At 33.1% G+C, this 15,933-nt stretch overlaps 1 protein-coding gene across 2 annotated transcripts in view; it reads right to left on the bottom strand.

Moving 5' to 3' along the window:
* Window positions 1-15,933, bottom strand: part of LOC150097393 (eukaryotic initiation factor 4A-III) — a 109,859-nt gene that overhangs the window by 80,851 nt on the left and 13,075 nt on the right. For both annotated transcript variants that reach the window (XM_090407501.1, XM_090407500.1), the window contains exon 5: window positions 158-238. In XM_090407501.1, the coding sequence (XP_090263627.1) occupies window positions 158-238 (81 nt within the window). The remainder of the gene's footprint in view (window positions 1-157; window positions 239-15,933) is intronic.

The raw sequence follows: 15,933 nt of genomic DNA, 5'->3' as shown, positions 1-15,933 counted from the left end.
CCCATTAATAACGAAAACTAGCAAAATAAAGTTAATATTAAACACAGGGGGCATTTAAAAATGTAAACTATATTTCAACATAAATTCATATTGTTCTGTTAAACAACAGAACACAATAGGTTTTAACACATTAATTATAATTTCAAAAAAATGTAACCTTTATTTAGCATTTCATCGGCCTCATCCAACACCAACATTTTGATAGCACGAGTTCGAAGATTTCTTCTTCGAATCATGTCTGCAGAGAAAAAAAAAAGTATATACATTACACCCAATTTAAAATAAATTATTTATGATACTGTGATAAGTCCTTAAAGAAAGAAATTTTACACATAACAAGTTTTTATTTATTTTAGTAGTTTGATTTTTTTTTTTTTTTTTTTTTTTTTTTTAATGATAGCCCAGAGAAAGTGTTAATTATTAAAGTTGTGTAATGTAAAAGATCAAAGACTGGAACATTATAACAGGATTCTAGAAATACAACTAGTCAGAAAAAATTTTACTTGACAAAAATCTACTTTATAAATATTGTCAAAGGTGATGTTTTTTATTTAAAGAAAGAAAAAAAAAAAAAAAATATATATATATATATATATATATATGATGACAAAACAAAGTATACCATACCATACATTCTCTAATTCTCACTATACATCATATGTAATTATTATATAGAAATATGCTTTTCCTTTAGTGTATGTTTAAAATGTCCAATTACAACACAGCTCATTGCAACTCAGTTTGTGTTTTATTTGTTTCATAATGAAGGGTGAATTTATATAAATTATCCATAAACAATTTAATATCAAAGACAAATAATAAAATTCATAAAAACAAATTAAGTAGCACTTAATGTGACGCCAGACTCACTTTTCACCATCACTCAGTCACATGATCCAGTCTTTGAAAGATAATTGTATTATTAAAAAGGATTTGGTATGTAAAATTTTCAAGCATTTAACTAAGCTAATTCTTTGTTGTGAGCTGTGAAAATAGCTTAGGACAATAATATATTACAATTGCACACACCTACTTAAAGAATAATCATGCTGGAAGAATAAGATGTATAGACGTGCTACAGCATTTAATTAGATTGTGCCAATTTGAATTTTTGTTTATAATTATCAGTTTAAAGAGATAGGGGAAAAAAAAAGAAATGGATTTTTAATAGAAACAATACAGAATATATAAGATGCAGGCATATAACACTGTTCCAATACCAAAAAAAAAAATAATGCAGCAGAATATAAAGATTTCAGAACAATTAGCATCATATCCCATGCTTCAAAAATACTATTGAAAATAATAAAAAATATAATGAAATGCCATATAAATGAACAACAAAAAGGATTCATGCCATGAAAAAGTACAATGCGATATATGAACTACACTGTTACTGAAAGATCAACAGAAATAAATACATATATCTATGCATTATAGACTTTCAAAAATGCATTTGACACAGTAAGCCATAAAAAAGTTAATAGAAATATTAAAAGATATTCAAATGGATACAAAACACCTCGGAATGACAGAATTATATTGGAATCAGAAGACACAAATTATAAATGAAATTTATAATATACTTTTCAATATATACAGTGAAATAATAATGAAAGAATAAAAAGAAATTGAAATGGCAATAGAATTTTAATAATATTAGATTTGCTAATGATTTGGTGTTCATTAAGAAATGAAAAATAATTACAAAATATAGTTGAAGTACTAATCAAAACGAGTCAGAATTATGGCTTAGTATATACAACAATAAAATACGAATTTACGAGTATCAACAGGATTCATTCAAAATGTAAAAGCTTAAAATTATTTAGGAATAATGATTTAAGAAGATGGATCAACAGTTATGGAAATAAAATCAAGAACAAGTAAGGCAAAAGAAGCATTTTGGAATAATAAATTACTAATAAATTACAGACCGGCAGCACAGAAAGCCTTGCCTATGGGGAAGGGAACTTACTACAACACTGTTGACTCTTGCAGGCAAGCCCATAACTGACTGATCCTAGCTGGGCCATCCTCAGGATTGCCATCTTGCCGAAGTGGAGGCAGAAGTAATGCAAGGGTACTGAGATTCCTCCCCACACACACACACACACCTCCTCCAGATATCCATGAATTACACTACATGGCAAGGCTTTGGATCCCAGTGATGGTACTCTGGGAGATAGGATAAAATAACTCAAGACAATTAGAGAAAAGAATACAGCAAGAAAAGCATAGAAATAAAGGAAGAATGAAAAAAGGCCAGCACCTTCACTGGGAAGTCCCCTCCAACAGGAACAGATACTTCACAGAGAGAGAGAACAGAATGGGCAAGGAAAAGACCTAGAGGAAGACCAAGACATAGGATTTATGCTGTTAGAAGTACCCTAGAAGACAGAAATATAAGAACTGATAATATTGGAGGGCTGACAAGTGAGACTTATTTGGAAGAAAATTGTTGACAGAAAATTAATAACAATGGAAAATTAATGATGTGGTAACGTCACCTTGAGAGCACAATATCAGGAAAACTGATGATAAAAATGCATACTTGAAAAGAAAAACACACAAAACTTTTGAAAAGAATTCACATGTTCAAGTGTGAGCAGTACTCAAAGAGGAGAATTATTCTTAGAAAAAAAATAAAATATAAGGAAGCATGAAGTGAAACTGTCTGTAAGGATTAAAACTAGGAACTCTAAAAGACACAGGAAGTAAGAAGCAACCAATGAAAAGAAGCAATCATATAGAAGGCATCCAAGGCAGCAAAATGTGCAAAAGGCCAAGAAACATAGACAGGAATGCAAGAAAAGTTCAGCAATATGCAAAAGCAGCTAAAAACCTTGGATGAAGATACTGGAATGGACAACATCTAAAGTAAATAGCATATAAGTAAAATGTTTTGGAAGGTAACAGGAAAACTCAAAAATGAAGGAGAGATTACTATAAAAGAAAAAGATTAAAAAGGTAATATAGATACTAATGTTAAAGATTTCTGGACACCCAGAGTAATTACTTTACTATTAATTAATGCAGCCAGTAATATATAATTGTAACACAAAAATATCCAGGAGGAATATAAGCATGAGTGCATTTCAACCAGAGCTATAAAAAAAGTTATTAGAAATAGGAAATGTGGAAAGGCAGTTATAGTAGTTGAATATATGACCTGAAATGGCCAAATATGGAGATATAAAAGTTATTGTAGCTATACTGCATAATACAAAACATGATCAGAAGGATGAATTTCAGGACTACAAGAGCACATTGCAACAATTTATATAAATGGAAATAAAACAATGCGAGAATTACAGAAGAATTTTCCTATTAAGTTTCTCAATTCAGATCCGTGTATGCATTCTTGAAAATAGAGCACATTGCACTATAAAATAGTGAAGAGCAAGCATAATTTAGGCTGATAGGAATTGCCAAGGTCAGAGTTTTACTTTAGGAAATCATGGGAATAAAGTGAACTCTATTGTAAGCATTTGTTGATCTAAAAAAAAAAACATATAGATTTCATAACATTAAAAATTATATTGTGCAAATGGAACCCTACATAGAGATACAGCTGATATTTAAATTGCAAATTAACAATTAAACCTGAAGGAAGATGAACAGAAAGTGTAATATTAAGTTAGGTTAACACAGCAGCGTATGATATGTGCACTGTTATTCAGAATTTAGTTGGAAGTGTGGTAGTTAATAAGCCTAGCTTCTTTGCTCCATGCCAATCACATGGTCTGCTTAGAAGTCTTCAAGAGTGAAATAACTACAGTTATGTGGTACAGAAATTGGCAAAAAAGGGAGGGGCAGAGAAACAGAAAACTGCAATCTTTGCAGTGAGACTATAAGAGAAATTTTGGCTATTTGAACAGACTGCTAGTGAATGAATATATCCACTCAGCCTGGTTGGCTGAGTGGTGTAGTATACTCACTCTCAAACTGACAGGCTTCAAATCACAATGCAAGCATTGATGTTTGTGATAATTTTCAGGTAGGTGAATTATAACCAACCAGCATGGGACCCTGCCCTGCTTATTGAACAATTGAAATGGCTTGAAAGAGCTTCATGTTTGTTCTCTAGAGCATGGTTCCTGAATTTTTAAATCCTTAGCTCACAGGGATAATGCCAATCAATCTTTTGTGGTTGGAATCCATACAAAAAAGTTAACCTTCAAAAAATCCCTCACACAAAAGTGGCATGCATATTAGATTTAATTCGAATTGAGTCATTGCAAAAATGTAAATAATTGTTAGGAAAATTTCACAAAAGAATGTCTACTTATGCACAAACTTGTCAAGCATTTAATCAAACATAAATAGAGAATCTTTCATATCACATTGCAACCATGCAAATTAAGTTTGCACACCTGGATCAAAACATTTAATTAAAGCTGTAGATTTCATTAGTAGAGGAATACTGCTGTGGAAGGTAATTTGAAGATGACAAAATGAATTCAGAGTCTTTGTGCACTCACATCAAACCATACTTTTTTAAAAAGAACATTATCACAGGTTTGAAATTGTGCCTGTAAACAGTATAAACTTTGTTTTCTAACGTAAACAACTGTTACAAAACCTATGATTAAGTCGTCATCATCATCATCAATTTCCTGATATGTACCCTCAAGGGGTGTTAAAACTATTAAGAGCATTAGATGATTAAGTTTACATTATTAATTTCTTATCAACAATTTTCCTAAAAATTAGTCTATTACTTGTCAGCACTCCGATATTGTTGTATCTAACATTTATAACATCTATATTTTCTTCTTTGAAAGGCACTTCTAATGAATCAATCCACCTAGACCTTGATCTTCCTCTAGGTCTCTTTTTTGCTATCAGCATAAGGCATGTTTTCCTAACCTTTCCTCTCCCATTTCTGTTTAGATATGGGAGAGGAAATCCATACCACCTTTAGATTAATTAGCTCTACTTACACGTTCTTGAATGCTAGCAATGTTAAATTCCTTCTTAATATCTTTATTTTTAATATGATTCTGCCATTGATGCCATCGGTTCACTCCCATAATTTTCTAAGAACCCTCATGTCTGTGTCTCTAGTCTTTGATCAAGTGCTTTATTTCTAACCCAACGCACGATCTATAACTTTTAAAACTGGTTTGAACGTTGTCTTGTATACTGCTAGTTTTGGTGTTTTGGCTAATTTCTCTTATATTTCATATAAATGTATTCAACTGGCTCCACACCATACCAGCTGTGCCTATTCTGTTGCCTATTTCCAAATTTAATTTGCTATCTTCACTAATAACTGTGCCTAAATAGATGAAATATTTTAATTGTTCTATGGGTTCTCAATTAAGAATACAGCTGAGGTTTTCTATGTTCCAGTCTATTTTCATAGTTTTGTACTTTTTATTGCTGATTTTCATGCCAAATTTATTACAGCCATTATTAAATTTGGTTAGAGAAATCTGGAGACTCACACTGGATGTATTTAGGAGTAAGTACATCATCTGCATAAAGCAAAGTTCGATATCTCCAATTCTAATATCAAGTTTGATGCCACTTTCTTTCATAATGTGATCCATATAGATCAGTGGTTCCCAAAGTGGGTGGTACCATCCCCTTGAGGGTGCTGGAATGATCCAAGTAGTGGCCTCATGGGCAAAAGGGGGCATTGGGCACTGAACTGAAGGAAAGGGGCAGTAAAAATATAAAGGACAAAAAATTAGGTGCTGAAAAAAATTTATCATAAAAAATTTTGATGATATAACATAAGTAAAGGTCGTAATGGTTGCTTTATTTTCCAAGGAAACGTACAAAATGCAAGTTACAGCCGATCGACATTAAAGTCCGATGACAGGTCTTAACAAGCAAAGTGTTGAAAGATGCACACTTTCAAGTGATCGGGATTTTACAAGTCCGGTACACATCAGCAGGAACATGTGCATGTTATGACTTGTTCACTGCATAATACTATAAATACGTGAGATGTACGAAATCAGTTTTAGATTGTTTCTGAATTGTGCGACAAGCTGTTAGCAATTTGATGTAGTATATAAAATTTTAGTGCATTTCGATACATAGTTAGTACCTTACTTACATGGATTACACACACAAAACAAATTGTTGTTCCAATAAAACAGCAAGTTTCATGTGAGTATTTTTATACCTTTTCTTGTAAAAATAATTTGGTTTAGGTACGTGAGAAATTGCATTCTAGCAATTTTGTAAATTTAACTTTTTTTTTTTTTTTTTTTTTACAGATAATATCATGGCTGAACCTAAGAAGAACTGTAGATAATGTGATATTGAATATTTGAAATACAGCTTTATTTAGTCGCTACAAACAAAACATTACCAATGTGCCTGATTTGCAAAATGTTTTTTCAAATTAATCTATGAAGTCTTCAAGACTAGAAGAACATTTGACAAAAGCTCATGCTGATAAAAAATATAAGGATTTCTCGTATTTTCAAGCACTTAAAGAAAAATTTTTGAAACAACCAACATTGGCAGGTATGTTTTCAACAAACTAGATGATAATGGGTTGTATGCATCTTACATTTCCTTACTGATTGCTCATCAGGAAAATCAGGAAAACCACATAACATTGGTGAAGAACTAATCCCACCAGCTGTTAGTGAGGTCTTACACACTGTATTGCACAAGCCAACCTCTGATATTATCAAGAAAAATTCCTTTGAGCAATAATACAGTGCAACGAAGAATTGATGAAATGGCCCAGGATGTTGAAGGCTCATTATGCGAGTATTTAAAAACAACCCAGCTCTCTATACAACATGATGAGTCTACTTTACAGGAAATGAAGCCTTACTTTTGGCATATGTACAATACATAAAAGAAAAAAATTTGCAAGAATTATTATTTGCTAACTGACACTAAAGGAGAATGAATATTCCATGCATTAGAAGAGTTTTTTTAAAGAAAAAGAAATCCCTCTGAAAATATCTTGTCAGTTGCTACACTGATAGTGCTCCAGTGATGGGATGGGCACTAATCATGGTTTTATTGCATATTTCAGAGGTGGTGCCAAATGTATTCACTGCACACTGTGTGATTCACAGTTAACATTTAGTTGCCAAATACCTGAGTGATCACCTACAGGTCATTACATTATGTAATTACAGCAGTCAACAAAATCAAGTCTGATGGTGTTCCAGTGATGGCATGGGTACTAATCAGGTTTTATTGCATATTTCAGAGGCAGTGCCAAATGTATTCACTGTACACTGTGTGATTCACAGTTAACATTTAGTTGCCAAATACCTGAGTGATCACCAACAGGTCATTATATTATGCAATTACAGCAGTCAACAAAATCAAGTCATTCACTGAATGACAGATTGTTTGGACAACTTTGTATTGAAAACAATGAAGAATTCAATCGCATGCTGCTACATACAGAAATTCACTGACTATCAAAGGGTGCCTGTTTGAATCAATTTTATAAACTTTTTGACTCAAGCTACAGTTTTTAGAAAACAGAGATGATTCTTTACGAGCCAACCTGATTAATTTCAAAAGTGACATAGCTTATTCTACCAACTTGTTTAATAAATTTAATGAAACAAATCTACAGCTCCAAGGAGATCAGCTGAATTTAATAAAAACAAAAGTTGTTGTTATTTCTGCGTTTATGTCAAAAACTTGTCCTGTACAAACGAAACTTAGGATGAGGAGAATTCAGCCAGTTTACAAATTTATCAACAGTGGAAAAATGTGATGAAAATGTGCTCAGCTATTGTCAGCTTGGAGGTTCTCCAATGATTTAAAGATATTCTTGAAATGAAATACCCAATTGAGTTTTGAACTCTTTTTCAAGTATAAGCATAGAAGAATCTTTACAAAGAGTGCTTAAGGGTCAAAGCTACATAACTGAGAGGAGACCTCCACATAGCCTTTAACAGAATGTGGAGAACAAATCACAGCTTCTGATCTAAGGTCTAATCCGAACCTTCTTGTGGTGCACCCCGTTAGGTATCTACTTGAATACTGAACGAACAAGGATGGATTGGCATTTCTGGATTTAACAAACCAAATTGTATTCTTATTGGCTTAAACCAAAATAAAAAAATGAAGGTACAACGACAGAATTTCATTACGGCTGGGGCACGCCTAGTTAAACAAAGCCCTTGTTGTTTTCGCCAGGAAACCAAGGTAAACAGCGAAAAGCCAGCTACTAGAAAAAAATCCCAAAATCCACCTCAACCCAACATCACCAGAGTTCTAGATCGGTACTATCAACATAAGAAGTCTGAATGGCAAAGAAATGGAGCTAGCCAAGGAATTGGATAAAGTACCACATCGATAGGGGTGTGAAATAATAATGGGGGGTGACTGAAAAAGGCAAAAACTGGTAGGATCTTTACGAGCAATAAATGCAAAATATTATATTTAGGCAATGACAATCAAGGAAAAAAAGTGGTAGCCATAGTAATCAACACTAAATACGAGGCTAATCTTATTGAATGGCAGGCAGTCTCAAGTAGTGATGTGGACAAATATGAGAATGGGGAACTGGACAATGAGACTTATTTGTGCCTATGATCCCAAAGAAGGTTCTACTAATGTAGAAGTTAAGGAATTTTTTGAGGCTTTAGAAAAAGCAACTGACACAATGAAAAAGGAAAAGTTGGTCCTTGTTGAGGATCTAAATAGCAGAATAGGAAATGATTGTGAGACATACAAATATAATTTGGGAAAATTTGGAGTAAAGAGCAAAGCTAATAATAATGGCAAATATCTGTTGGATTTCTGCTCAGGACATGGACTGGTTATTCTAACACAATGTTCCAACATAGAAATGTGCACAAATTCACATGGAGAGAAGAGGCAAGAAATAAGAAAAGTCTCATTGAGTATGTTTTTGTTAATAGTGATGTTTTCTCCCTGGTGCAGGACACCAGAGTCTACAGAGGATCTGAAATTGGAAGTGATCACCATTTAGTCTTGAGTAAGATAAAATTGAACTTAATATTGAAAAGAATAAAAGTTGAGCAGCTCTCAGATGTGAACTGTAGACTAAAATACACAAAGATTATTGAAGAAAAAATGAAAGAGTTTCAGAACAGCAACCAAACCTTGGAGATTCAGTGGCAACCCCTGAAGAAAAAAGATTGATTCAGCCAGAGAGGCATGTGGTGAGGTTGTCTGTAAGGATATAAAAATCAGAACTCCATGGTGGACAGAGGAAGTTAAAGAGGCAGTGAAGGAAAAGAAGAAAGCATATCAAAAGTTCCTGGCAAATAAGTCAGCTTTTACTCTTACAGAATACAGAGACAAATGTAAGAAAGCTAAACAGTGTGTAAAACTAGCTAAACAAAAGTAATGGGAGGACTTTGGCAAGAATATAGAAAATAAATATCAAGAAGGTGGCAAAATATTCTGGAGGTTGTTGAAGAAGCTTAGGAATGGAGGAAAGAGTGCTGTAAAAAGAATTAGAGATGATAAAGGTTACATAAAAACAGGAGAAAAAAATATACTTGAAGTATGGAGTAATTACTTCGAAAAATTGCTAAATGAAACAAGCAGTGATGACAGCACAGTGGTAAAAAACACTGACCCGACATGCAGTTAGGTATACATATCGATACTTGGAGTGAAAAAAGCCATCAAAAGCCTGAAATATGGAAACACAGCAGGAATAGATGATATTCGACCAGAAATTCTCAAATATGGAGGTATAAGTCTTACAGTTCAGAAGGCCTGGACAGAGGGATAAATTCCAGATGATTGGAGTAGAGCTCTCATAGTATACATATATAAAAAGGGAAATAAAACTGAATGTGAGAATTACAGAGATATTTCCCTACTAAGTAAGATATAATTCCTGGTAAGATATATGCAAGTATACTTGAGAAACAGTTGACAAGGATTGTGGAAAAGAGGCTTGGTGAAGAACAAGCTGGATTCAGGCTAAGTAGAGGCTGTCAGGATCAGATTTTCACTTTTTGAAGATAATTGAAAAATCATCGGAATATAACAAAGATCTGTATTTAAGTTTTGCAGATCTGGAAAAGGCATATGATAAAGTGCCAAGAAAAAAGCTATTCAAAAAGCTACGGTTATATGGTGTCAATGGGGCATTATATCAAGCAATACTTAATCATTAAGTTGTAAGCATTTAGAATTGAAGGAAGTACAGAAAGATAGTTTAATGTTAAATCTGGTATCAGGCAGGATGTACATTATCACCTCTGTTATTCAATATCTATATGGATCACATTATGAAGGAAAGTGGTATTAAACCTGATATCAAAATTGGAGATGTTAATATCAGCTCTTTGCTTTATGCAGATGATGTTATACTTCTAAATAAATATACTACAAGTCTGTAAGATTCCCTGACTAAAGTGAAAAGCTGCTGTAATAGATATGGTATGAAGATCAACATTAAAAAGACAAAGACAATGAAAATAGGCAGAAAATATCAACTGCATTGTGAATGGAGAACCTATAGAACAAATAAAACATTTTTAGTGAAGATGGTAAATAAATTAAATATAGAAATAGACAACAGAATCAACAAAGCTGGTATGGTTGGAAGTCAACTGAATAAATTTATATGGAATAAGAGAGAAATTAGCAAAAAACACTAAATTAGCTGTTACAAGACAATATTCAAGCCAATTTTAGCTAATGGATCTGAGAGCTGGATCAGAAGTAAAACACTTGACCAAAGACTAGAGACTGTAGATATGAGTCCTGAGAAAGATTAGAGGCATGAACAGATGGCATCAATGGCAGTATCATATTAAAAATGAGGATATAATAAAAGAACTTTACATTGTCAGCATCCAGGAGTGCGTTAGCAGAGCTAATCTCAGGTGGTATGGTCACCTAAACAGAATGGGAGAGGAAAGATTAGCAAAACAATTGTTCTCTGACCAGTTGGCAGGAAAAAGATCCAGAGGAAGATGAAGATATAGGTGGATTGATACAGTAAAAAATGTCTTAGAAGATAGAAATATAAGATCTAATAATGTCAGAGTCTTAACAGATAACAGACTGATTTGGAGGAAAATTGTAGATAGGAAGTTAGTAATGATGTAATTTTTCATGTAGTACTATCCCATACAGGGTATATATCAGGAATTTGATGATGATAAATCTTTACAATTACAAGAAGAACTGTTAGAAGTAACAACAAATGAGGAATTGAAATTAAAATTCAAAAACGGGTACCAGCAGTTCTGGTTGCAAAAGCAGATACCCATACTTTATCCTGTCCTTTCTTTTAGTGTTGCATGGTGATCACCATTCATTTTAGAAATTATGGACTTTACAGCCATGTTATAAATAACTATTTTAATTTCCCGACGTTTCGACCTTCATATTAAGATCATCTGGTGTATATACAAATATACAAGGACAAACTGAGTTACATTTCACAAAGTAAGCTAAAGAAACAATGATTTGATCGCTGGTTATTCTACTGGCATGACCTCTAGAAAAAAATTAATTAATTATTTAGAAACAACATCAAAGCTAAATTCTATTTAAGGATAACATGAGAGAAACATTTCTTCTTATAGACAGTTTTCTTAAAGTGACAATGATGTCTTATTTTTAACATTACAATTGTTACATTAGATTTAGGATTCTGGATTATCTATAGTCCTGTTTATAGTTAACTCTACGTGATAAAGGTTCTGTGGGTAGAATATGTGCCTTCCATATGCTTGGAATTTTTAGGCCATCATTGTTCAGATTGGGGTGGTTGATAAGAATCTCACAGGCTTCCTTAAATTTGCGTTCATACCCATGTTTTGGTGTGATGTAAACAACTGGTGCTTTTCCAGTCAACTCTATGTAAAGTGTTCAGGGCATGATCAGAAAGGCCAGCTTCACCATAGTTATTATATTTAATGTGTTGTTTATGTTCCTTTTGTCTGATAGGAATCGTGCCTCCTGTTTCCCCTATATATGGTAGATTACAGGTGCAATAAGTACGGTATACTCCAGGGTGGGCCAGTGGGTCTTTGGATGAGTTGAGTAAGCTTTTTAATTTTGCAGGAAGTTTAAAGGCGGCTTTGAGGTTGTATATCTGTAGTATTCTGTTTATTTTATCTGATGTCCCTTTAATGTAAGGAATGGTTATAGTTTCATTGTAGTCTGGTTTATCTTTGTTTTTTATTCAGATCTTGTAGAGACTTTTGTTAATAGTGTTTTGGTTGTAACCATTTTTTAAAAAAGTATTACTGATAACTTTAAATTCATCTTTCAGTACTTGTTCATTGGAGCAGATCTTCAAAGCCCTGTTTTCTAGAGTATTAATAACACCTAGTTTTTGTGTTGGGTGGTGGTGGTAGGAGTTTATTTGTATATATTGGCCAGTATGTGTCGGTTTCCGGTAAACAGTGAAGGAAAGACGGCCAGAAGGAAGACGTGACAAGTGTATATCTAGAAACGGAAGTGTGTTCTGTTTTTCAATCTCAATTGTGAACTGTATGCATTCGTGTTGTTTGTTTAGGTGGCTAAGGAAAGTGTCTAGCGGCCATGGGGTCAGATCGCGAAAACATTGTCAACGTATCAAAGCCAAACTTTGGGTTTTGAAGGAGAGGAATCTAGAGCATGTTGCTCAAAATGTTCCATATAAAAGTTAGCAATGGGGGGGGGGGGGGTAATGGCGAGCCCATGGCTGTGCCTTCTTTTTGTAGGTAGAAAGCATTTTGCCATACAAAATAACTAGAATGTAATACATGCACAAAGAGTGCTGGTATATCTAAAGGGAATTTGTTCTGTAAAAGAAGGATGGTGGAAGTAATTTTTTGACTCTTTCTTCGGGCCATGTAGTAATTGATTTAAGCAGTTTCTCTGTTTTCTTTTTTTTATTCTATTGGTTGGGTCATAGTGAACAAGGTTGGTATGTACTATTGTCCAAGACTAGCAGATTCATTTTTTCTAAATAAGCGGTTTGGTTTAGAATAACGGTGGCACTTCCTTTATCAGCTCTAGTTATTAAGATGTTCGGATTTGATTTTAATGATTTCACCGCTGTTAATTCTTTTTTCGTTAAGTTGCTTGTTATTGTTTTTTTCTTATGATTTATATTTAAAATGTTGGTGGTTTCTAAGCGTATTTTATCTGCTATGTTATTTGAGGTGAATCTTAAGCCTCTTTCAATGTTACACATAAAATCCAATTTGTTCATCGATCTGGGTGCTATGGCAAAATTTAGACCTTTGCCGAGTAGCAAGAGTTCATCTTTGTTTAAGGTGTGGTTGGATAGGTTAACTACATTACTGTTACCCGCAGGCGAATGGTGGCTCCTGTTCTTTCTTGCTTCTGGTTGGTTAGCGTTCACTGTGAAGAAATTCAAATATGTCCGTTGGTTTTGTCGATCTTTTAGTCTATGAAAAGTAGATTTGAGATTTTCTTTCTTTATTTTTTCACTAGAGGTCATGCCAGTAGAATAACTGGTGATCAAATCATTGTTTCTTTAGCTTACTGTGTGAAATGAACTCAGCTTGTCCTTATATTTGTATATACTCCAGATGATGATCTTAATATGAAGGTCGAAATGTTGGGAAATTAAAATAGTTATTTATAACACAGTTTGTAGTCCATAATTTCTAAAATGAATACTTTATCCTGGATAGTGGGCTGTAGTAAAAAAGTTTTTAATTGTATTTCCATCATCATATTTAATGTGGGTTCAGTATAATAACAAATCTTTTAACTGAAAAAAAGAAACCAACTGCAAACAGCTGACTGCGGTGATTTAAGAATGCTGCTGACAAATATAGAGCCAAATACCAATAAATTGGTAGCAGCACACTAGGATCATACTTCTCATTAGGTTTTTAACATTACTGATTGTTATTTAGTATTTTATGTGTGATTTTTACATATATGCAATTTATGTTTGTTTTCTTAATTTTAATAGTGTTATTAAATTTTCAGCTCCAACTTATCCTATGCTTATGTACAATTCATGTTTCTTTTGTTGATTTCGATAATTTTAAAATAGTTTTAAAATTTCAGTCCCAAGGTGTCGTATTTCCAAACTACTAAAATCTGAATTAGATACAGAAGCAAATTTGCTGTTTATTATGCATCTATCTCTTTGTTCAGTTAAAATTCAAGAATTGCTGATCTGATTTTTCTCTTATATGTATCAGGTAGAGCTGGTCAGATCTCAGAAAGTAGTTTTCAGGAAAGGGGGTGCTGAATAATTTTTTTTTTTTTTTCCGAAAAGGGGGTGGTAAGCAAAATAAGTTTGGGAAACACTGATATAGATGATGAATAAGAGTGGAGACAATATACACCTAATTTTACATCAGATTATCTTCCTGTAGTCAGTTCTAACAGCTAACATACAATTTAAATACAGACTATGCATTTGCTCTGTATAATGTTCCATTTAATCCCATATAACTGGAGTGTTCTGAAAGGCTTTCTCCGAGCACCTTGTTATATGCCTTTTCCAGATCTAGAAAATTTAAGTAGAGATACATGTAATATTCCTATGATTTCTCAACTATTTCTTATAAAGTGAAAATGTGATCAAAGGAGGATAACCTCTATTTGGCCTGAACCTATCTTGTACCTTTCTCAGTTTCTCTTCTGCATTTTTCTTAGCCTCTTTTTGAGGCTAAGAGAAATTCATCTGTAATTCTCACATTTAGCTTTATTCCCTTCATCATAAAGCTTTACTCCAATCATCCGGAATTATGCAGTGTAGCTAGTGCAAAATTTTTAAACCTCCATTTAAGCATTTCTGGCTGAATATCATCCACTCCAGCTGCATTTCCACATTTCAAATTTTTGATGGCTTTTTCTACCTCAAGTATCAATCGATACTTTTTTAATAAACATCACAGGTTGAGACTGGTTGTATCTGCAAACAGTATAAACTTGTTTTCTAATGTAAACAATTGTTACAAAAACTTTAATCCATAGGATTAAAGTTTTGGAAAATGATCATAATGTAAGGTAAAAATATATAGTACTTTAGTGAAGAGGTCACTTTAAAGTGAGAAGCTGCATACTGTCAATTCAATATAGCAAACACTAATAACAAAGTCACTCATTATCTATAATACACTACCAAAAAGTCCTGACCAAAAAAGTCCAATTAGCATAAGCTAAAGAAAATTTCAGGCTGTATTCTGCTATAGCCAACTATTCACAATAACAAACTATGTTTATAGTCCATACTTGTTTGCTATAGCAAGTCAAATGCAACTAACAGGCAGCCCTCACATAGCTTGTAAGGAATGAGCAGAACTAAATCGTAATTCTGATCAAATATACAATTCTATGGCACATCTCATTTCTTTTTTTTTTAATATATATCTCACACAATGCATTAGTACTCTGGATGGACTAAGAGTTAAATAATTCAGAAGCCATTCTCTCGAAATCTTACATGGTATTTTTTCAAGCCAGTTAAAGACTTGAAATAAGTGGTGTAGCAGTCTCACACTAAGCAACAAAAATCACTTATGGCTTAACACTTTCACAAACATTCATACCACTGTGAAATTTGAAACCACAGCTTATGACATCACCACCAGGTTGGTAAATTACGTTTTGACTTGGATGGGTGAGTTAACAATTTAGGATTTAGCTAACTAAACTACATGTTACAGGAGATCGAGTACATGCCCAATGAGACAAGCACACAAATATGAGGTGGTGTTCTTTTCAGCATGAGAATCAAAATGAAGAAAAAAAATAATGGATATCAGGTAAAATTACCAGAGAAATTACACAAATATCATGACAATATAATGTGATCTTAGTGATCAAACATAAGAGATCAAAGTGGGGAAGAAAAAAAAATCTTTCTTCAGGTGGATAGGGTCTCAACCTGTCTAATCAACAGGATATATGTTCTAAATCCCATTATGGGTATGAATGTTTGTGAATGTATTTAAGTAACATGAAATTCAATATCCAATGAGATCATCATTCTACTTATCAAAGACCTGA

This window comes from Typopeltis vanoorti, chromosome 17, assembly GCF_054136105.1.
Source record: "Typopeltis vanoorti isolate ZY-2024b chromosome 17, IOZ_Tvanoo_1.0, whole genome shotgun sequence".
NCBI classification, from domain to species: domain Eukaryota; kingdom Metazoa; phylum Arthropoda; class Arachnida; order Uropygi; family Thelyphonidae; genus Typopeltis; species Typopeltis vanoorti.
This window is presented reverse-complemented; position numbering and strand designations above follow the sequence as displayed.